This window comes from Schistocerca americana, chromosome 2, assembly GCF_021461395.2.
Source record: "Schistocerca americana isolate TAMUIC-IGC-003095 chromosome 2, iqSchAmer2.1, whole genome shotgun sequence".
In the NCBI taxonomy this organism is placed as follows: domain Eukaryota; kingdom Metazoa; phylum Arthropoda; class Insecta; order Orthoptera; family Acrididae; genus Schistocerca; species Schistocerca americana.
In genome coordinates this window covers 715,989,766-716,014,702 of record NC_060120.1, presented here as the reverse complement: position 1 = coordinate 716,014,702, position 24,937 = coordinate 715,989,766, and the positions used below count along the sequence as shown (strand labels likewise).

At 41.6% G+C, this 24,937-nt stretch overlaps 1 protein-coding gene across 1 annotated transcript; it reads left to right on the top strand.

The window, feature by feature from the left end:
* The first annotated feature begins 11,462 nt into the window (after nt 1-11,462).
* LOC124594373 lies at nt 11,463-12,674 on the top strand. The gene is made up of 4 exons (XM_047132741.1): nt 11,463-11,584; nt 11,694-11,851; nt 12,175-12,423; nt 12,487-12,674. The coding sequence occupies exons 1-4, from the start codon at nt 11,463-11,465 to the stop codon at nt 12,672-12,674; spliced, it is 717 nt and encodes a 238-aa protein (XP_046988697.1).
* Nucleotides 12,675-24,937: the final 12,263 nt, after the last annotated feature.

Genomic DNA, 24,937 nt, shown 5'->3' with positions numbered 1-24,937 from the left:
TCCTATTCATCTGCATTAATTTACATTTATCTATATTTAGAGTTAGCTTTCAGTCTTTCCACCAATCACAAATCCTGCCCAAGTCATCTTGTATCCTCCTACAGTCACTCAACGACGACACCTTCCCGTACACCACAGCATCATCAGCAAACAGCCGCACATTGCTATCCACCATATCCAAAAGATCATTTATGTAAATAGAAAACAACAGCGGACCTACCACACTTCCCTGAGGCACTCCGGATGATACCCTCACCTCCGATGAACAGTCACCATCGAGGACAACGTACTGGGTTCTTTTACTTAAGATGTCTTCGAGCCACTCACATATTTGGGAACCAATCCCATATGCTCGTACCTTAGTTAGGAATCTGCAGTGGGGCACCGAGTCAAACGCTTTCTGGAAGTCAAGGAATATGGCATCCGTTTGATACCCTTCATCCATGGTTCGCAAGATATCATGTGAAAAAAAGGCGAGTTGCGTTTCGCGGGAGCGATGCTTTCTAAAGCCGTGCTGATGCATGGACAGCAACTTCTGTGTCTCAAGGGAATTCATTATATTCGAACTGAGAATATGTTCGAGAATCCTGCAACAAACCGATGTTAAGGATATTGGTTTGTAATTTTGAGGATCCGTCCTTCTACCCTTCTTATATACAGGCGTCACCTGCGCTTTTTTCCAGTCGCTCGGGACTTTACGTTGGGCAAGAGATTCGCGATAAATGCAAGCTAAGTAAGGAGCCAATGCAGTAGAGTACTCTCTGTAAAACCGAATTGGAATCCCATTAGGACTTGGCGATTTATTTATTTTCAACCTTTTCAGCTGCTTCACAACCACAGGGATGTCTATCACTATGTCCTCCATATGGGAATCTTACAAGACTCAAACGGCGGTATGTTTGTACCATCCTCCCGCGCGAAAGATTTCTCAAATGCTAAATTTAAAATTTCAGCTTTCGTTTTGCTGTCTTCCATTGCCAGGCCAGACTGATCAGTGAGTGACTGGATGGAAGCGTTCGACCCGCTTACCGATTTTACGTAAGACCAGAATTTCCTTGGGTTTTCAGCAAGATCTTTTGCTAAGGTATGACGGTGGTAGTGGTTGTATGCTTCGCGCATCGCTCTTTTTACAGCAGCACGAATCTCTACTAACTTTTGCCTGTCCTCATTCTCCCGATCTTTCTTGTACCGCGAGTGCAACTGTCTTTGCTTCCTGAGCATTCTCCGGATTGCTCGGTTAAACCATGGTGGGTCTGTTCCGTCCGTAACCCACTTTTTCGGCACATACTTGTCCAATGCGTGATTTACAATGTGTTTAAAATTTGCCCATAATTCTTCCACGACCATCGGGGTCGATTCATTTACTGAGTGGGATGCTAACAACTGCTTATCTGCTCTTTCTAGTAAGAATACTCTCCTAGCCTTCTTGACCGACTTTTTAGCTTTCATAACCATAGTCGTAATGACAACATCATGATCGATAATCCCGGTCTCAACACTGACACCGTCGATGAGGTCTGGTCTGTTCGTGGCTACAGATCTAAAATATTTCCATTACACGTTGGCTGTCGATTTAGCTGCTCAAGACAGTTTTCGGATAATGTGTTCAAAAGTACCCCCTGTAACGAATCCATAGACATCCCAGTCTATACTAGGTTGGTTGAAGTCGCCTCCGATTAATATAGCATGATCCGGGTACTTCCGCGACACAGAGTGTAGACTCCCTTTGAATGAAACCAGAATGAGATTTTCGCTCTGCAGCGGAATGTGCGCTGATATGAAACTTTTGGAAGGTAGGAGACGAGATACTGGCAGAAGTAAAGCTGTGAGGACCGGGCGTGAGTCGTGCTTCGGTAGCTCAGATGGTAGAACACTTGCCCGCAAAAGACAAAGGTCCCGAGTTCGAGTCTCGGTCGGGCACACAGTTCTAATCTGCCAGGAAGTTTCGGTCCCTTTGAATGATTCTAGAACTGTCACGGTGGAACCTGGTGGCCGGTAATAACACCCAACAATTAGCTTTATTTCTCATAGCCCTGTTAAACGTGTCCAGATAACTTCACAATCACACTCTACTTCGACCTCAGTAGACACAATATTTTTGTCAACTGCAATGAAGACACTACCTCCTACGGTGTCTAATCTGTCTTCCGATACACGTTCCAACCCTCACTAAATATTTCAGAACTTCCTGTCTCAGCGTTCAGCCTGGTCTCAGTCCCGAGAATAATTTGCGCGCCACACGCTTCCTGGAGGGCAGTAAATTCAGGAACTTTATTCCGAACACTCTGAAAATTTGCTGCTAATATCTTGATAGCTGAAGTGTCTTTACACTGAGCGCGTCCTGATTACCCTGCCTGCACGTCGAATGGTGAGTGTTCATCAAGACACCTCGCGCTACTGCCTAGCCTAAAAAAAATCCATGTACACGCCACAAATACTCTGCTACTCGAGTAGCCGTTTCCTTTGTGTAATGCACCCCTGACCTATCTAGCAGCGTCCTACAATTCCCCACCCAATAGCGCAAGTCTAGAAATCTGCAGCCAAGACCGTCATAGAGTCTACGAAGCCTCTGGTTGAGGCCCTCCACTCGGCTCCAAACCAAAGGACCCCGATCCACTCTCGGAACGATGCTGCAAATAGAGAGCTCTGTTTGCACCCCGCGTGCGAGGTCAGCGGCCTTCACCAAATCCGCCGGCCGCCTGTACGAACTGAGGATCGCCTCAGAACCCAAGCGACAGGCATCATTGGTGCCGACGTGAGCAACTACTTGCAGACGACTGCGTAGGCACTGCCTCTTCCATATACTGCCATGCATTTTCAAATGAATAGCTGGGTCCTATTTTCTCTACAACATTTAAAAATGACTATTAAAAATGTTTTCTACTTCTGACTTCTTGTTAACAAACTTTTCATTGTGTTTCATAGAAATACAGTCTTCCTATGCTCTCAGTTGCCCTGTTTCCCTTTTCACAATATTCCAAATTGTTTTAATTTTATTATGAGATGTGCTAATCTCAGACAATGCTCATACTTCTGGACTTCTTAATAACTTTTATTAATACAGTGCAGTAGTTTTTATAATGTTACACTGCTTCAGGATCATTACTCCTCCTAGCCATAAGATACATTTCCCTTTCCTGCTTACAAGTTATTTTTATCCCTATAGTAAGCCATGGCTTTTTACATGTTTACTTACAATTACATTTCACTGTTTTCTTAGGGAAACTGTTTTCAAATATACTCACAAAACTATCATAGGTTAAATTTTAAATTAGCATCATGTTCCCTGTACGCTTCTTCCCAGTCTAACTGTTGCAAGCTTTCCCTAAAATTTTGAATTGTTAAATCGTTAATGGAATGCACTATTTTGGAGGACTGTTTTGCATTACTGTATGGAGCTATATCATATACTGTTACTAGCTGTGCATCATGATCAGACAGACCATTTTCAACAGAAAAAGTTTTTATTTGATGAAATTTATCTTTGTCCATGGAAATGTTATCTGTCAGTGTGCTGCTTTCCTGCATCACCCGAGTAGGAAAATCAATAACTGATGTCAAATTGAAAGAACCGAGTAATAATTCAAGGTCAAGCATTCTATCGGACTTTTTCAGATAATCTACGTTGAAATCCCCACAAACAATAATTTGCTTTCCTTTGTCTGACAAGTAGCACAACAAAGAATCCAAGTTTTTCAAAAATAGTTGAAAATTTCCCAATGGGAACCTATACACGGCTACAGTTACAAAAGAGCCATTATTTAGTTTAAGCTCACATGCACATGCTTCTATACGTTGCTCTACACAAAATTTTCACACTATGACTGATTTTAACATACATGGCAACTCCTCCTCTCTCCACAGTGTCTCTACTCACTTGTGCTGAAAGATTATATCCACCTACATTTACCATTTCTATACATGTGATTATATGATGTTCAGACAGGCATAGTACATCTATTCACCCTCAGTTTCTAAATCTTCTAAACAAACAAGAAGCTCATCTACTTTGTTTTTTAATCCCCTGATATTCTGATGCAATATATTAACATTATTTTTCACTGTGCTTTTATGTGAACCTTGTGACATACTAACATTTTTCACTGTACTGTTAAGAGAATCTTGTGATATTTTCGCATCTCTAGTACCTGCCTGTCTGAACTTCTCATTAAGCTTAATTTCAATCAATGTAGGATGGCTGGACACTGATCTTAGCCTATAAAAGTACTCCCATGAGTTTCAGTGCCCCCTTACAGATTTTGCTATCATCCCAGCCAGTTTACCGTTCCCTTTCCTATTGAGATGCAGGCCATGTCTTGTGAAGTCCTCCCTACCAGTACCATCAACAGGAACCAAACATACGCCTAACAAAGTAGCATCCTGAAGCAGCTGATCTAACTCCAAATTGACCCTCTTGACAGAGCTATTCAATTGGGGCCAGTCATACCGCATGAAAGCAGGAACCAAGCCAACATTTGTGTGGTTCGTTGAAGATGCTATTTTTACTGGGTCACACTCAACATTGTAGCCCTGATCACTTGCAATACTGTCTCCCGCTCCACCCACTAGCACAACATGATCCTGCATTGTAAAACCCTTGCACAATGTCCTACATCCTCTATCACTTGGCTAAGACTTGCACTGGGCTTGAAAATACTTGTGACCTGGTACCTGTCACTTAATTTTTCCTGCAAGATCTGGCCCACAACCCTTCCATGGCTACTGACAAACAACAGAACTTTTCCTCCTACTTTCTACTTTTTTGTAACAGTTGGTTTCCTAGTGAAGGTCTGTTGAGTGCTGACTACACTTACATCTATTTGAGCCTCTTCCTTAGCTGACTGAGGTAGCAAGGCAAATCTATTGTTTGTGCCAATGATGAAACTGTCTGATACTGTTCTCTTTCTGTGGCCCCTGTTCCTTACTACCACTTCCCACCTGTCTTCACCCTCCTCCCCCCTTCACCTCATCAGTTCCTCCCTAGCATTATCCAGTTCAGCCTGAAGGGCTGTAATCGTCCCTTCGTGTTCCGCTATTTTCCTATCCCTTGAACATAATCTTCAATACCATGGAAGAGATCCATTTACTTCCCCGGTTCCCATGCCACTACATTTACCCCAATGTAACCATCTGCCACAACAGATGGACAGAACGCCAGAACTGACTTTCCTACGGCAGCTCAAACATTTCTTGCTCATGGATGTTTACAATGTTTCTTTCAAAATTTATCTAGGCAATAACAGCAATATTCCACAGATCACAAAAGTCACTAAACGTATGTGAAACACTAATAATCGTGTATACTATTAATATAGTAACGTAATGCAGTTAAAATAACGTTAAAAATCAAAACTTGTATACCGGAAAAATTAGGCCTAAGATCGTGTATGCGCGATACGTACTTAACGCGTTTTGAAAGGAAATAAAAGAACTGAAAACCTTTAATTCCCCGAGTAGACATGGCACTAATAAATATATGTGTAATGAAAACAACCTAAATTCTGCACTTATCACTTAAAGAAATGTCTTAAATTTGTACGTAAACCTACATCGGAAGTACGCGGAAACCGGCCCTTATGTTATGTTTTTTTTTTTTTTTCGAGAAATACTTTGAAACGAATGAAACCTTCAATAGATAATATACAACAGGCTCTAATTAACTTCGTTACGGTGTAATATTATCATAATTGACAATTATAGAATTAATTACGTAACTTCACGAGCTTAATATTCAAGCGTGTGCGATGTGCGCTAGTGCTGCCAACTAGGAGAAGACCGGCGGCCAGGGTTTCCAGATTGTGACACTTACTGAAGTTTGGTGTCTTATCCTTAGCATGGAATACGCAATTTAAGTATCCAGCGATGATTATCGGACCGCTGTTGGTGCTGATAAGAGTGGGTAGCTCTTCTTTCAAAATGAGGACTGTTCGTGACGTTAGGTTGATCCTGATGGAGGTTTATTATCTGTGTTTCATTGGCCGTGCATGAGACCATTAGGAAGGTGCTGGACATTAGTGAAGGCGCCAGCAGAATCTTCATTACCTGCATTAAAAATTCCAGTGCATCCCGCAACAACAATATCGGTAGTGGTAACTTCCTGAAGAAGAGCAAATTCAAGCGCAGTTACGTGTAGAAATTCTACAAGAGCAATGATACTATGGCCACAAGTAATACGGTTGATATTGACTGTAATGACGTTTAAGTTCGGTATGGCATTAAGGGGTTGAGCTGCATTGCAGCGTTGGTTGGCGTCCCGTAACTTCTGCCCACCAGGGTGATGTTTCGGTTTTTGCAGGTGGGCGTTCTTCCATGGCTGTTGCTCCAGCACTGACAGCAGGTGTAAATTACGAAGCGTTGCACCTCCCTTGAGGGACGCGACCGTTTTCAGTAGAGTAGATTTTAATTATTCAGCTTCCCTCTGTACACCGGAATGCGAGACACGTATTTTTTTTTTTCTTATCGTGTGACAGCTGTAGGGTGTCTCCCTTCCCTTTGCCTTTCATGCTCTCGTTACGTCGCTCTTTGTGTGGCGTTTCGTCGTCCAAATGCCGAATGGAGCCTGCTACGGTCAAGACGACACTGTCACTAGTTACAACCGGAGTCACATTGCTTGTTTCTCCAGGAATTGCAACGCCCGGATTACTGGCAGATTAAACCGTTTCGGGGCCTGTGGTATCACCCACTCCTTCCACGTCTCCTCCGTCACCGTATCTTCCTCTCACTCTGTACTACTGTCCGTGGTAGGAGGATAGGCGTCTACCAGCTCGGACAACGGAGCGACAGCTGTGGCATTCGACGTGTCAACCAAAGCATTGCGCGAGAGGGCGTCAGCGTAGCTATTCGAGTGCTGGAGACAGGGGATCAACCGCTGGTGCGCTTCGCATGGAAGTTGGATATATCTGCGCTTGCTACGATTTGCCTGCAAGAGCATTGATGACTCGCAAAAAAATTTGCAGTGCGCCTGCCCACTGTAAGAGATGAATTTTCGTATCCCACTAACGGCCATCTACGAAAGGATAGGCCAGTAACAACATCCCTATCATCGCTGTCAACTTGGTATAAACAAGTAAACTTTTCATGACATCATTCTATCAAAAATAGGTGATTTTTGTGACGTTTTTCTTTTCAAGCTAAAATAAAGAATAATACTAATTCTGATGATGCAGTTTTATCCCCTCCACTTATGCCTTAAAGAAATCATTTTTGTGTCCACAATGGACACTCGCTGTAACCGATGCACCTGGTGGAAGGAACCCTTGCATCCGGAACACTGACGTCGGCGGGTATTCCCGAAGTCCTCGTATCGGGCTTGTAACAAAACAATTTTGCATAAGGCATTTTCAATATATTTTCTATCAGCATACATAGGATAATTGAAAAATATTAAGTTGTAACAAAATGGAAATGTGTAGAAATAAACGTCATTTCCGTCGCCCATAAAATCGAGACGAAAGCTTGCATCGAAAATAAACTGTTGTAGATGTCCCAGAACAGTTATATAAAAATATGGTTCAAATGGCTCTGAGCTCTATGGGACTTAACTTCTGAGGTCATCAGTTCCCTAGAACTTAGAACTACTTAAACCTAAGTAACCTAAGGACATTACATACAGCCATGCCCGAGGCAGGATTCGAACCTGCGACCGTAGCGGTCGCGCGCTTCCAGACTGTAGCGCCCAGAACCGCTCGGCCATCCCGGCCGGCAACAGTTACAAACGCTGATTCAGAATTTAATTTATAAATCTGGCATCAAATTCCAATCAAAATCGTATGTTCTGTTCTCAAGTTACACTCAGATGACAAAAGCCAAGAGATAGCGTCATGTACATACAGAGATGACGGTAGTATCGCGTACGATATACAAGGCCACTGTTAATGTCACCTTTGCTACAGGGACGATGTTTACCAACAATAAAGTGAAGCTGGAAGGAATTGGTGTTTCACTGCAGTAGATGGACCTTACGTTTCTTAGGAGCAACACTGAAGCTTAGTATTAATACAGTCGATATTTTTTTCACATGGTAGCGGTTGGTTGGCTGTTGACATTTTTCGGTGCAGAAGTTTTCTGTCATTTCTACTCAAGTGATTCATGTGAAAAGGTTTCCGACGTTATTATATCCACACAGTGGGGATTAACAGCCATAGAACTCGGGGTGTTAGTTGGAGCTGGATGAATGGGACATTCCACTTCGGAAATCGTTAGCAAATAATCCGATGCACAGTGTCAAGAATGTGCCAAGAATACCAAATTTCAGGCATTACCTCTCACCACCCACAACGAAGTTGGTTCAAATGGCTCTGAGCACTATGGGATTTAACATCTGTGGTCATCAGTCCCCTAGAACTTAGAACTACTTAAACCTAACTAACCCAAGGACATCACACACATCCATGCCCGAGGCAGGATTCGAGCCTGCGACCGTAGCAGTCGCGCGGTTTCGGACTGAGCGCCTAGAACCGCTAGACCACCGCGGCCGGTCACAACGAAGTGGCCGACAGCTGTCACTTAATGACTGATGGCAGAGGCGGTTGCGTAGAGTTGTCAGTGCTAACAGACGAGCAACACTGTGTAGCCGAAGAAGTCAATGTGGGACGTTTGACGAACAGTGCGGCGAAATTTGGATTTAATGGGCTATGGCAGCAGACGACTTACGCCACTGCCTTTGCTAACAGCACGACAAGGCCTGCAACGCCTCTCCTGACCTTGTGACCATATCAGTTCGATACTAGACCACTGGAAAACCATTTCCTGGTCAGATGATTCGCGATTTCAGTTGGTAAGAGTTGATGGTAGGGTTTGAATGTGGCGCAGACACCACGAAGCCATGGACCGAAGTTGTCAACATGCTGATGATGACTCGCAAGTGATGTATTTGTGTACATGGAATGGGCTGAATCCTGTGGTCCAATTGAACCATCATTTGACGCGATACGGTTACGTACGGCTACTCGAAGATTATTTGCAGCCAAACAAGGATGGAATTTTTATCGAGGACAATGCGCCATGTCACCAGGCTACAGTTGCTCGAAACTGATTTGAAGAACATTCAGACAGTTCAGACGAATGATTTGGCAAAGCAGACCGCTCGACTTGAATTCCATGAGTCATTTATGGGACATAATCGGGAGAAAATACTGCACCGACAACACTTTCACAATTAAGGAGACAACATGGCTCAATATTTCTGAAGGGGAGTTCCGACTTATTCGATCCATGACAGGTCAAGTTGTTGCACAGTGCTGGGCAGAAGAAGGTACGGCACGGTATTAGGAAGTATGTCACGACTTCTGTCTCCTCAGCGTCTGTTTCTCGCCAATTCAAAAAATATGTTTGGTTTACTTTTTTTGTATTCAAGTTAAACTTACCTTTAGTCAGCCATGCCTGGCTGTATAGCAGTTCGTCCGGATCCAAACGGACATCCTTCACCACTCTTCTTTGTTGCCATGGTTGTCCTGGGGTCCTCTTTGATAGCCTCTGTCATCCGCTGCTCTGCCTGCTCGATACGCTTTTCGTCTGTTTTTGTGCAGACGTTGTAATCAGCTGGTCCGATCTCTAGTTCGAGAATGTTCTGAATTTCCGTAATACCTGTCAGATCGTTGTTAAAGTTATGTGCTGCGACATAGGTGGCGATGTCGACTTTTTTTTTGCCGCTGTGAATGGTTTTCGGAGGCACTTTTTCACAAATCGCCTTGTAACTCGATAACGGAGTTACTGGCGAACTCGAGATGAGCATCACAATAAAGCAGACATCCTAGAGGACATTTTAAGGAAAAAACCAAAAATTGATTTTTGAAATTTTGAAAGAGACCTTTTTAATTAATCACACTAACAATAAGTATAATTCCATAGGGACGTGTCCATCGTGAGATATCGTCACTCTAGCTTTCTAGGGGCATTATGAATCCCACAGCCAGTATAGTATGTACGATTAGTTCGTCACTAATCTAGCCATCGTCATGTTTAAATTTTCGAATGCCACGTGCGGAAGTTATAATAATTCCAAGTCATTCAGAGTTCTTGAAGGTTATAGAAAGAGAGTTCAAAGCAATATCCAATTGAAAAGCGATAATACCATTATAGGCAATTTTAAGTTCCTCAGGCATCATTTGTAAATGTCTAAGCATTAGGAAGCGCAGAGTTCCCATTGAAAGTTCAATGCATTCGGTCTGTTCTATTTAAGTCCCACGTTTTAATTGCAGAACGCTGTCACAGCACACACGAAGCGATGATTTTCAGCGATACGCAAACGCACAGCGACAGCACCGCTTGGCGAGAGACAGATACCACACGACCGCTCACTGGCGAGCCTACCACGAGTTCGACCTGCACTGCTGTAGGCAACCACAGAAGATGCGTGAATGAATCACATTTCGGCACACGCCGTAAACCTGAGACTTCCTTCTCGAAGAACATTGCTCTGAAGACAGTTAAAGGTATTTTGCTTGTGTCCTTTGACACCATTCACATAAATTTCGAGGCGCACCTTATTGTAAAGCCATCCTCACATTCCGCGTAATCGCCTGGCTTAAACCGACACCGCTTCTATAAACTTGTCTACTTGAAGTGAGTGGTCAAGTAGGCAATAATCATATGAAAGCAGAGCAATCTATTGCTGCGCCTGAAAGTAAGCTCAGGGTAAACGTCTGCTGAGAATTCTTATTCGCCCAGAATCACAATCCTACTGAAATCTTTGCTATTGTTATTAGTTAATACTAATTACAGTTTAGGATTATTGATAGTACCAGGACTGTACAAAACAACGAGTTAAATTTTTCTCCTCAATTGCACTAAAGTAGCTTCTCTGAACTGCTTTTCTCTAATTAATTCAAAAGGCAGATTGGACTATAGTGGCTGAAACTAAAACATACTGGTACCTGGTGCGAAGGGAATCGAGCACCCACGTACATAAACTTGTGCGTGTGCCACACCCACAGAATTTTGATTTTGATAAATAAAAAATAAAACAAATATTTCTCAATTAATTAATATCAACACACTGAGATAGAAGTTAAATCTTGTGACCTCTAACATATATGTTTGTTTCAAATGTCTGGGCAAAGGCAGCCAAGCATCCCCCCCCCCCCCCCCCCCGCCCCAAAATAAATGCTTGCCGTGTTGATCAATGATATAGAATAATCCGTGATACAAGTAATACGATTGCTTCAAACTGCCTAAATAGTTTTTTTTTAAAAAAACATAAGATTTCAGAGAAATTGTTTTCGCATTATCTGGATTGTTATCATTTCGTTTGTTGAGACAATTGCTTTGAAGTACGCGAGAGCTTATAATGTAGACTTCAGCGGTGTTAATGGAATAATAGCTAGTACAAAGAAGACGGTATACTGACGGGATGCGTGGAACACAAGCTTTTCGCCGGGCAAAAAGTTTCGCAGTTTTTAGACGTTGCGCGATTACTGGGCGCGTGAGGAAAGTTTCGAATTCATCCTAGTTTCCTAGTCGCTATGGATAAATTCGTCATACGTTTCTCGTCGTCATCACAAGTGGATACTACTAACATCGACAATAGCGAAAAGCAATTCAGCCAAACAATAAAGAATCCTAAATATGTCTTCTGCCAGTTCCTGTAGTACATCAGCAGGAAATTCAAGAAACGTTAGGCAGGTCATACGACGAGGGATGGAAAAACACATTTCCTTGGATTTTTTACGACAGTTGGACAAAGTGTTCTGTAGCGCGCGTAAAAACGCTTTTGATTCCAGTATAGCGCTTCCATCTGCAACTGCTACCTCTGAGGACAGGGATTCGGGTAGTGCATTTGTTCTAAATGGATTTTCCGAGTGGCAAATGGGAACTGAACGTGTCAGATTTCATGAAAAATGTACACTTCAACGTTCGTTACGTCCAGCTTTGGCAGCTACGAAATAAAGTACCACTGTGAATTCCTTGTCTCAACCCATAAACTAGAAGATATGTAAAGATGCACACAAGGCGATTTGAAGGGTAACAACGTTCCTCCACTTTTTAAGTCAGCAAGAAATAGCAATTCGTGGTCACACCGATGAAGCATCAAATATTCATCAGTTTCTGCTGCTTAGAGCTCCTGACTTGAAATCTTGGCCTCAGCGAACTTCATATAAGTGTTATTTTGTCTAAAAGTGACATGGTGAGACCGTGGCTATGTACAATTAATGTAGGTTAATTCTTACAGAGAAGACAACAGCAACCAGCCACTATTAACAGATAGACAACTGTACAATCTACACTTGCAACTTAGCAATAGCCTTTCCAGCATACAGTTATCCTACATATTGCAATACATTGACGACATCATTTCTAAAGAACATCAGAAAATAACTTGTAGGCATAACAAAAAACTTGATGGTCTGAAAAGCAAAAAAGATAGATTCAGTGCCAACAATCCCCAGGCCAACCTACATCAGTTCCATTTATTAATAGTGGCTGGTTGTTGTTTTCTACTCTGTAATAATTAACCTACATCATATAAGTGGGTTTCTCACGATATAGTGAATGAAATTGTTTCGTTAGTACCCAGCGATGCACAGAAAAACATTGTTAAATCTATTAAGGATGCACTGTATTTTTCTCTTATTGTGGATGAGACTTCCGACGTATCAGTGAAGGAACAGCTATCCATATGTTTCAGATATCTCGACAAAAATCTTCAAGTTGAAGAAGTTTTTATGGGATTCTAGGTAGTAGCTTCCGCAAAATCTAGGGCATTGTTTGAAGTCGTCCAGGATGTCATAAGAAGTTTATCCCTTGACATAAAATACTGTTGTGTTTATGTTATGATGTGCGAGCAATGTCAGTGGACGTTTAACAGTATTACAAAGTAGGATAACTCGATTTGAGCCAAGAGCTAAATTTGTTCATTATTCGGTGGATTATTTGAATTGGTAGTACGATATGCGGTGCAAAGTATTAATTATTTGAAAGTCTTTCTGGTCATTCGTAGTGAATTAACATCATTTGTAAGACTTTCGTCAAAGAGGCTAGCGGTGTTTCAGTCGCTACGGGAAGACTGCAGATAACGAGGATGGTGTTACAAGACACGTTCACAGACTGACTTTGTGACCATTCTGTCCTACGATGATGAGTGTCAGGATACAGTCACTAACATCGTTGGGAAGTAATTATGACGTTCTTTTGAAATTATTGGAAGATGTCAGAAGAAGAAAGTGAAGCCATTGGGAAAGCTAATGGATATCTATCAAACCTGCGTCAATTCTAATTTCTTATTTCCCTGAAATTGATGATTTTTAGTTTTGGGTAGGATTGAGACACATCATTCTTCTTTGCAGGTGAAGTCGTTGTAATACTGAAAAATCAAAACATTGGTGGAAATTTTGCCTGCAAGTTTAGCTTCGCAGAGGGATATATTTCTTGAGTATGGAATGAAATGATTAGGAAAGTGGAGGAACTTAACACTTTTGAACCAGTTTTGTCTAGAAAAACGAAGATGCCAAAATGCTACGACTAAGGTAGTGATTCTCATACGTATCAAAAGCCGAAGGAAATGTGCAGACAAATATATTTTGAAATAATTGATCTGGCTGTGGATTCACCAAATCGTAGATTTGTCTCAAATGTTTTGGAACTGTTGATAGAATCCTGCAGTTCTATGGGGCAGACCTTGATAAAGATAAACTAAAAATTGCGTAGGGACATGTATCTAGATCTGTGCACATCGAAGAAAGAGGAAGTGGCCAGTTTGTCAGACATTACAAATATTTTAAGGTGATAAAACAGTGTTCCCATGCGTGAAATGCTCACAGAATTAGTGAAGGTTGTTCGGATGATTTTAACTATATCTATTACTTCTTGTACCTCTGAGTGGTCGTTTTCAGCACTTAGACGATTGAAAACGTTTTTGCCGTCAACAGTGACACAAAAAAGACTGAATAATTTGGCAATTTTGCATGTTCATAGAAAATGACTAAAAATATTGATATTGCCAAAATTGCAAACAAATTCATATTTACAAATGACCTAAGAAGGTTCAAAATGGTTCAAATGGCTCTGAGCACTATGGGACTTAACATCTGAGGCCATCAGTCCCATAGAACTTAGAACTACTTAAACCTAACTAACCTAAGGACATCACACACATCTATGCCCGAGGCAGGATTCGAACCTGCGACCGTAGCGGTCACGTGGTTCCAAACTGAAGTGCCTAGAACCGCATGGCCACTCCGGCCGGCACGCAGGCACCACCTAAGAAGGAAAGTGTTTTATACTGAAAGTTAATATGCCATGATTGTTATTCAGCATGTCAAGTGAGTTATTTTGTAGTTTCGTTCACAAATAAATCTTTGCATAGTTTTTTCTCCAGTAAATTAAAACTTTCGATTTATGGAGATTTTTTCATTTTAATTTCTATGAACGTGATATTTTTTTTTTTTTTTTAGTACGTGTTGATAACATTGTTGCCTCTTGCAATCGCCGGCCGCGGTGGTCTAGCGGTTCTAGGCGCTCAGCCCGGAACCGCGCGACTGCTACGGTCGCAGGTTCGAATCCTGCCTCGGGCATGGATGTGTGTGATGTCCTTAGGTTGGTTAGGTTTAAGTAGTTCTAAGTTCTAGGGGACTGATGACCACAGATGTTAAGTCCCATAGTGCGCAGAGCCATTTGAACCATTTGAACCTCTTGCAATCACTGTGCATGTGAGTTGTTTACAATACCTGATGCTGATCCAACTGGCATTTTGTTAGTGAATTATAGGTTGAAAACAGACATTTAATACACAAAGTATCGACTACTGTTACGATTACAGATTTTGAGAATATTCGTTTCGTTAACTTATCCTTGTAAAACAAACTACTAGCGTGACAGCCCTTGTGGGTCAGTACCTGTCGGAGAGGCCTCTGTGTGGGTGAAAACGTGCTCAGTGAGTCGCTTTGGTCCCACGGTTGCTCCAGTACTCATTTCAGACTGAGTATACCTCGGAAACGGACGGTCTGTGTAGGTGTGCAGGCGTGTAACTTCAGGGCCTATAATGTGGGCCGGCCTGATACTTCTGCGGCCCGCAGAAAGTAAAAGATTGTTGTTAGTTTATTCAGAACTAAAATTTAAATAAATAGTGAAGTCAAACGCATAGAAATGGTGAGGTCACGATGGTTCCGTAGAATTAGTCAACGCTAAAATGAGTTTATCGTAGAGTATGTAAACAGTGCTTGTCGTTGCCGTCTCTCGTACCACTTTAATTGCAGCATTTTCCTCGGACCGCACAAAAGTGCAGCACAGTAAGTTACTACAAAACAATGACAACAACAAAAACGTTTACCAAACTATCACATTTAGGTAGAAAATTATTCACTCTTCATGTTCAGAATACACGAGACTGCATTATGCAGATTTTTCTGAACATTTAACTGTCGTCATATCTTTATTCGGCAACACTGTCAACTATCCAATAAGAAGTAGTGGTGTAATAACGGGCAGTCAACTCTAACGCAATGGTTATAGAAGTATGCAGTGTCACAAGTGAGTGCTATTCGGAAGTGAAAAGTTATAACAGCAATTATCAAGGCGAGGAAGAAGACGCAACAAAAGGCGGCCTGTGTGGCCGAGAGGTTCTAGGCGCTACAGTCTGGAACCGTGTGACCGCTACGGTCGCGGGTTCGAATCCTGCCTCGGGCATGGATGTGTGTGATGTCCTTAGTTTAGTTAGGTTTAAGTAGCTCTAAGTTCTAGGGGACTGATGACCTCAGACGTAAAGTCCCATAGTGCTCAGAGCCATTTGAACCATTTTTTGAACGCAACAAAATCGTCGTAAATGTAATTAGCATATTAATATCGCTGACTATTCAAATGATCGCTCAGATTATCAGTTTGATGTAAATGATTCAAGTAAAAAGTTCGTTATTCGACAAAATCCTTCAGCTTGGAGGGAAGTGGTTCGAGACTGGAGGTGGCTAACCAAAAGTACAGTGTGACGTGAAACTATATGCACGTCTGAAGTCATGCTTTGTATTGAGTTCGTGATGGAAAAAAAAACATCAGGGACCTAGGGAGAAAGTAGGAAAATCAAACAGTAGAAACCTTTTAGCAACCATCAAACTTCTCGCAAAGTACAATAGGGTAATCCGCGAGCTAATATGTAAACCAAAATAGGCCTATAAGCAAAAAATGTCCTATGCCGTGCAGCTGAAAAAGAAATTATTAATGACATTAACGCTGCCTCGTTATTTTCTGTTATAACACATGAAACATAGAACATTACTAAATAGATCTGTGAACTCAAGTTATTTGGATATGTTACAGTGGAAAGCCTTGTGAGGTGAAGATAAATGAAAGTTGTTTAAGGTTTCGTGAAATAAAAGATCAAGAAAAGGAAATTCTACATGCAGAAGATGAAAAGGGAATTTTTAACTTAATATTGTGGTCAAGGTTATGACAGTTGTACCAATATGCCAGTCATATACACAGCTACTAGGACGAGAATTCAAAAAAGACGTAAGACTGCAAAATATGTGCATTGTGCTGTACACGCTTTAAGTCTAGCACTTGACGATGCTACATGTGGAATTCAAGAAGCTAGGTCCTTTTCCAACGCAGTAGAAACGTTGTATCTTTTCGTCAGTCATAGAATTAAAAGATGGGAACTTTTGCTATCTTCTTGTATCTTAAAAAAAACTTGGACCAGCACTTTTGTCTTCCAGGTACCAGCCTGTAAAAGTCCTTCGTTATCTTCATGTCTATTAGACTACTTAAGGCTCTGTGAAAAATAGTATTGGCATCTGAGTAAAGGGAAGAAAGAGAATGAGCTGCTGTTTTGCCAAACCAACTAGAGAAATGTGAATTCATTTTTCATATAGTGCTACAATCAAAACTTTGCTATTTAGCATCTCAAATTATGCAATTGGTAAATGTAGAGTTTGATAAAGCATGTTCTCTCGTTCAGATGCAGCTGATAATTTATCTTGCTATAGACACAATTTTTAAGAATCAATGTCCTGTCTACATCTTTGGCAAACAAATGGGACATTGCAATGACTGTTTGGACATCATTTTAACCAAGTAAAAGAGCAAATTTGAGAGTATGCATAACGTTAAAATTACTTCAAAATTATTATCCCAAAATGTATAAATTCTGCTTCCGAAGAAGAGGTTAACAATGGAGTAGTAATTCTTCGAAATGAATATGAGAAGGATTTATCCAGTAAATTCCCAGACCTAAAAAGCTTTGAAATAAGAAATAGCCTCATTAACCTCGGCAGGTGATTAGCAATACTATTAGTAACATAGAATTCTATTATCATCTTAGTGTTCCAGAGTAATGCACAAAATTTTACCTGTTTTTAACTATTCCTGATGCTGTTTCTTCGTCCGAACGCTTATTTTTTAGGCTCATACTTACATAGAACTACCTATGGAATTCTATGACCCAAGACAGAGTTAGTGAATTCAGCCTCCACAGTGTCCAAAGTGATGTAATGACGCCAGTGAAATAATCAGTACCTTCCATAACAGAAAGTACACCGCATGGCCCAGTTTCACTAGAGTTCAAGGTGAGTACAGTGAGTTTTACCGATTGAGCAAGGGCTGTCTCAACGTACGCTTATACTACCGGTATACTGTACTTTATCACAGAACATGTCTTTAGGATACATGCAGTGTTTATAAAAGATTACGAATGAAAGGTAATCATTTTAAAAAATATCGAGACTCCCCAGAAAACATATAACACATTCCGCCATTGATACGCACCTACAGAAATTTTTGGGAACTCAGCGCCCTTGTATAGTATTGTTTGTGTATATGCATGAAAGTGCAACGGTAGTATTGATACGTGTGAGTAATAAAAGTAATGAAAATCATTACGCGTTTGATTCAATTTTCTCGCGTGTGAAGGAATTGTGCGAGGTCTTTGTTTATTTTATTTCATTTTTTTACGGGATTCTGATGAAAGAATTTGCTTTGCGAGATATGACGTTGTGTGAAATACAACGTTGTAATTACAGTATCAAGTGGATGGACTTTTTACTCTCTTTTTTAGTGATTTTTGCAAATTCAACATGGAATTATTCTGTTTACAAATGGTTGTTGTTACCCTTCCTGAAGTTGAGTCATTAACAATGGCCAAAATTAGCCTTCTTGCTGATCACTTTATTTTAGACCTTTGTAGGGGAGGGGTTAATAGAGTACCATGCCTCAGTCCTATTCACAAGGAAACTAGCCATCGCATCCCCCGCAGATGTAGTTGTAAAATGGCCTAGTAGATAGCACGTAAAAAAATTGAACATAGATCAAGCACAAAAACTGGGAAAAGGTATACTGATATGTAAAAAAAATGAAGCAGAATATAAACAGTGAACGGTCGAACCTCAAGATGTGTAACATTGAGCGGACAGCAAGAATAATGGCGTTGTGGTTGTGTGGTCATGGTGTGGTACTGTAAAGGGAAAGATCCATGTTCAAATCTCCCTCATACCCAACTTTTTTTCACACATTCATGAACTGTCTGTCCGGTCATTGACGTGCCTGTTCTCTTTCTGTAGCCTTGGCAATTGTCATACTATACATAGGTTATAAAATATGAGTCATGTGGTTAAAATATCACTGTCGCAAGTAAGTGTGTTGAATAGTAAGAGCAGACGAGATGCTACAAAGAGCTATCATAGAAATGAAAAGAACAAATAAACGGGTGTGAACTATTTTACAACAAAGGTATTCAAGAGTCAGAACTTCCAAAACGGGACGCAAAGTCATAACATGTGGTACTTTTTTGGAACAAATAGAAGGTACGCACAGTACATTTGAAGGTTGCAAACGGACAGACACAAATTTGAATACAGTGAATAGAGACGTCGATGACAGCACGCACAACTCATAATTTAGAGAAACAAATGAGGCACGAGGAAGATTTAAAAGGAATCTCCGTCTTTGCCGTCCAACACCAGGCCCTCATTATCCATGGCGCCGTGGCCATTCATTCGCTCGATGTTGCATATCTTGAGCTTGGACCGTTTACTGTTTATATTTTGCTTCTTTTTTCACAGTCCGGTACATCTTATTCCTATTTTCATGCTTGATACGTGTTCAGTTGGGGTTCACCGAAGTCACTGCGAATGTACTTGTCAGAAGTAGACATTCTTGGCAATGTCATCTAGTAATTACATGCAACTGGCATTTCTAAAGTCCTTCACACTATAAAATACAGTTGAAGAAAATAATTTTTTTTAAAAAAAATACCTTTACAGACTTTCAGTATAACTTCCATTTTTGCTCATAACAGCTTTCCAACATTTTGGCAACTGCTGTGTTCCGGTTAGGGCACCTCCACTGTTGAGCTGTCAAATTACTCAGGTCGCATCAGTGGAAGCTTCATCAAGTGAATCAAAATGTTTTCACTGAAATTGTTACTTCAGTTTGGGAAATATGTCTACATCTACATGAATACTCTGCAAATCACATTTAAGTGCCTAGCAGAGGGTTCATCGAACCACCTTCACAATTCTCTATTATTCCAATCTCGTATTGCGCGCGAAAAGAGCGAACACCTGTATCTTTCCGTACGAACTCTGATTTCCCTTATTTTATCATGGTGATCCTTTCTCCCTATGTAGGTCGGTGTCAAGAAAATATTTTCGAATTCGGAGGAGAAACTTGGTGATTGGATTTCGGGAGAAGATTCCATCGTAACAAAAAACCTCTTTGTTTGAATGGTGTCCACCCTAAATCCTATATCATTTCAGTGACACTCACTCCCCTATTTCGCGATAAAACAAAATGCGCTGCCCTTCCTTGAACTTTTTCGATGTACTCCGTCAATCCTATCTGGTAAGGACCCCACACCGCGCAGCAGTATTCTAAAAGAGGACGGACAAGCGTAGTGTAGGCAGTCTCCTTAGTAGATCTGTTACATTTTCTAAGTGTCTTCCAATAAAGCGCAATCTTTGGTTAGCCTTCCCCACAACATGTTCCTTCCAACTTAAGTTGTTCTTAAGTGTAATTTCTAGGTATTTACTTGAATTTACGGCCTGTCGATTTCACTGATTTATCGCGTAACCGAAGTTTAACAGATTCCTTTTAGCACTCGTATAGATGACCTCACACTTGTCGTTATTTAGGGGCAATTGCCAATTTTCGCACCATACAGATATCTTTTGTTTTGATCTTATGAGGCGTTGAAGAGTGGATAAACGGCAGCGTCATCTGCATACAACTTAAGACGGCTGTTTAGACTGTCTCCCTCTCCCTTATATAGATAAGGAACAATCTAGGGCCTATAACAGTACCCTGCGGAACGCCAGAAATCACTTCTGTTTTACTCGATTACTTTCCATCAGTTAGTACGTATTGTGATGTGTCTGACAGGACATCACGAATCCCGTCATATGATATTCGATAAGCAAGCAATTTCACTACAAGCCGCTTGTGTGGTACTGTGTCAAATGCCTTCCGGAATCCAGAAATACGGAATTTATATGAAAGCCCTTATCAATAGCACTCAAAACTTCATGCGAGTAAAGAGCTAGTTGGGTCTGATGGACTCTTATAAGGACTGTATGGTAGGTGAGGAAGCACTTCCCACCTATATTTGTCGAGCGTTTCTCTCATTGCTAGGACAACATACTTTCTTGCATTATCGTGCTAAACGAGGATACCAGCTGCAGGCATGTCAGGCCTTCTTTGACGAATTTTCGGGTGTAAAACAATATGCAGAAACAGCTTGTAGTACACGCCTGTTACAGATATCGCACGGGACACTCTATCTGTAGCTATGACTCCAGTCATGTGATACGGAGAAATCATCACCATATCCACCCTTGGCTGTTGGTGGCGGAGTTTTTTCGGGGGTGTGTAGAGTCGTAACGTTTCCATTGAGACGACTGAGACTTCAGTTCTAGCTCAAAATCTCGTGTCCACGTTTCAACAAGTGCAACAATCCTTTTCGGAAACTGTTCACCTTCTTTTCGATATCGTTGAAGCAATTCTTCTGCGATTCTTTTACGACCTGCTTTCTGCTGCTCACTCAGATCATGCGGAGCCCATCTGGTAGCCACTCTTCTGATCTTTAACTTCTCAGTAATGATTCTGTAAACCGAAGTGATAGACATTCTGGCCTCGTATGCAGTTTCCTCACATGTTTTTTGTCGATCCCCTCTCAAAATGTCATTAACAATAACCTGAGAGCTGCTGTGTGTTACAGTTGATGGCCTTCCACTTCTTAGATTGTTCTCAGTACTAACCCGACCTTCATAGAAACGAACAGACCACCATGACGCTGTGCTACGATCCACTACACTAATCACACACACCACTCTCAAATGGTTGTAAATTCTGTTGGCGACTTTCCATTGAGGGATTCGATTTTATGTAGGAAGGCTGGTCACTGCGTGTTATCCGACCTGACTTGGATTCGGCTGTCATTTTAAAACTGAATTACCGCACAGCCACGCGAAAGAGCAAACACATATTCGATCCTCACACCTAAAGTCTCACCTACAAGTGACAAGAATTTCATTTTGGCCACGCCACCACGTCTGTCATGCATGAACAGTGTGCAGGACTTTTGGAATTATCGCCGTACATAGGAAAGTTATTGTGTTAGTTACTATATAAACTGTTGTTCATCTCTGAGGAAAGTACATAAAAATAATGAATTGTGCGTAGGAAAATGAGATATTTTAAGTAAAGTTGTGGTCTTATGTAACATCCTCGAGTCTTTGCTCTATGTACCTACTGTATTCTCGACTTACGATACGAACGTAGCACATGCCACTTAAGTCTGTGTGCGTCACCTCCTATTATCACACTCTTCTTAGATGTATTGCCTTCCTACCTCCAAAACTGCCATTGGTACATGCAGGTGCAGCAAAACAACATACAAGGCAATGGGCAGGATGCTGAGGGGCACAACGCTCGTCGCACTAGTGGTCGTCGGATGTTCTGCTCAACTCGTCTTCAAAGGCGGCGAGAACGACACTGAGGGACCTTCGGAGTGTGTGGCGGACATCGCAGCGCGGTACTTCCCCAGAGGGCGCAGCGTGGTCGTCAGCTGGCTGGGGGAATCCCCACTCGCAACAGCGCACAGTTTTAAGGACATCGTGCAGCGGCTGCAGGCACACGATTCCTGGCCGCTAATTGTGCGTTCCGGACTTCATCCTATGGTCAGTGTTACGTTACAACAGCAGCCAGGTGCTTACGTGCTTGTGGGGCACCTCCAGGACTCCAGGTATCGTGTCCATGACTCCATCGATGTCGAGCAATCGCTATTGGGCAGCTTTTTACTTCCAACTGAAAATGTATTTTATTGAAAGTTGTCTTAAATGATATTTGGCACCTCATGCTGTAAATGAACACAGAGAATTTTCGTAATCTTCTTAATTTCCTTGTCACATGAAGAAAAGTATGGGGTGTTCAAAAAGTCTCTCCGCAGTGCCGTATGCTTGTTAGCGGCGCGTGCCTTATGCCACATTGAATATACCGAAATGAAACTCAGTGAAATACAAGTTATTAATTTATTCAATATTCATTTTTACTTACAATTTCTCACTTTAAAGGCTGAAAGTGTCCGCCCTGTTGTCAAATGCACAATTCAATTCGTCTAATCATGTTTCGCCGACCGGGGTGGCCGAGCGGTTCTAGGCGCTACAGTCTCGAACCGCGCGACCGCAACGGTCGCCGGTTCAAATCCTGCCTCGGACATGGATGTGTGTGATGTCCTTAGGTTAGTTAGGTTTAAATAGTTCTAAGTCCTAGGAGACTGATGACCTTAGAAGTTTAGTCCCATAGTGCTCAGAGCCATTTGAACCATAATCACGTTTCCAAACACATGCTGTAACATCCCTTGTGTAACAGAAGCAGTGAAAGTGCATATCGCAGTTTTCAGTTCGTCGATGGATTTTGGACGGTTTTTATAGACAGTTGCTTTCGCTGCACCCCATAAGAAAAAGTCAGGTGGTGTTACGTCAGGCGATCGTGGGGCCAGTGTCCCTGTGAAATTATGCGATCACCAAAAACATCAGCAAGCAGTGACATTGAAACGCGAGCTGTATGCGCGGTTGCACCATCTTGTTGAAAATAACCGTTTAGTATTTCACTTAGCACAAGTTCTCCTATGAATGGGTACAGAATATCACTGCAGTATCGTTGTGCGTTTATTGTTTGGTTGAAAAATATGGGACCCACAATCCATCGTCTAGAAATTGCTATCCAAATTCCTATTTTCACAGAGTGAAGTGGTTCCTCATGAATACACAGTGGATTTGCAGTACTCCAAATACAAGAATTTTGTGAGTTCATGTACCCGGATAAATGAAACCACCCCTCAACAGTGACAAACGTTTCATTAAGGATATCCCTTCCATTTTGTTGAACGAAATTTTTGAATCATTGACAATAATGCAGTCTCTTCCCATGGTGAGTATTTTCAGTTCTTGCACGACTGTCGCTTTGTATGGGAAAAGTTCTAATTTTTTCCTTATAGCTGTGTGGGCAGTTCCGACACTAACATCGATTTCCTGGGCGAGTTTTCTTACTGACTTCTTCGGACCCATGGACATTTTATCGGAAATATCGAGTAGGTTATCCTCAGACAAAATGCTACGACGACCACTTCTCAATGCATCTGTCAATGAACCCGTACCTCGACATTTATTAATCGAATCTCGCACAATATCGCGATGTGGGTCTCTTCTCTCCGGGAAAACTGAATTAAATGTTTGACAAACTGAAACTGTGGATTTACCGCCAGCTTTGAACACCTGTTCGACAAAAAACACACGTTCTTCAATGGTTAGCATTTTTACAGTGACAAAAACGGTACAAACGAACAAAGGAACTAAACTTAAACGTTCACGTCAACACGTAACGACACACACCAACGATACTACTGACGCTGGCTGAGATAAGCGAAACAGAGGAATGTTGGGAGAGTCCACTTGAAGGGAAGTAACCCACGCAGGCCAACAATCATACGGCACTCGTGGCTAACAATCATACGGCACTGCGGAGAGACTTTTTGAACTCCCTGTAGTACCTTCCGCCACCCTATGAAACAAATACAAAAGAACTACCACAATGTCAAACATTTTTAATTTGTAATCTCGGTCCCAACACCACTATATTATACTGACCTGTGTTCAAGATCTATCTTGTACTCACTGTATGCAGGGGTAGAAAAATTACACAGCCAAAATTTGGAAAGTGATAGCACAGGTCCATTCAAACGTAACGAATACAGAAACATACAGCCGCAAAGCACGACGGGGTAGAAATTACACTGCTCGTCATTAAAACTGCAGTACCATGAAGGTGGCATGCAACAAACCTCAAATTGGCCTATACTGCAAGCTCTTTGCTTTCCATATTTTCGGAGGTGGTAATATAGACAAAAACAAAAAATTCCAAGAAACATGGGCCCTAAGGTGCATATCTTAAGAGTTATGAGTAATTGTTCGTCTTCGCTGCTGTGCTCGTAGCTCTTAAGGTACGTATTTTACAGTCCATGTTCACTTGACCACTTTCGCTTTTTTTTATCCATATTAGATCCTCCCAAAATATAGAAAGCAAGGGCTTGAAATAGAAGTGATCTGTTTCACAGTATCCAAGATAAAGTGCTCGAAGTTCTTAAGGTATGAATTTTAGAGCCCATGTTGACTGGACTTACTTGCTTACAATGATCATTCCTGAATATTGACCATTCTTCTCAGGAAACCCCGTGTAAGGAAAACGGATTTGGCATTCAGACACAGCGTTTGAAAGTCGATTTTCGTGAGAACGTCGTGCTATGGGTCACCTAAGATAGAGATATACATCTCACCTCGTCTCATGAATCGACAGAAGCAAAATCGTGGCTTACTAGCACTTCGACGTATCGTTTGTATTGGCCAGCATCCTTCGACTTTCATTCGAAGATGGAACTGATTGGTTCAGGAAGACCATACTCAACGTAATGCAGGTTCTCGGCAGCCGTACACGCTTAGCACCCGAAAGAACGGACACAGAG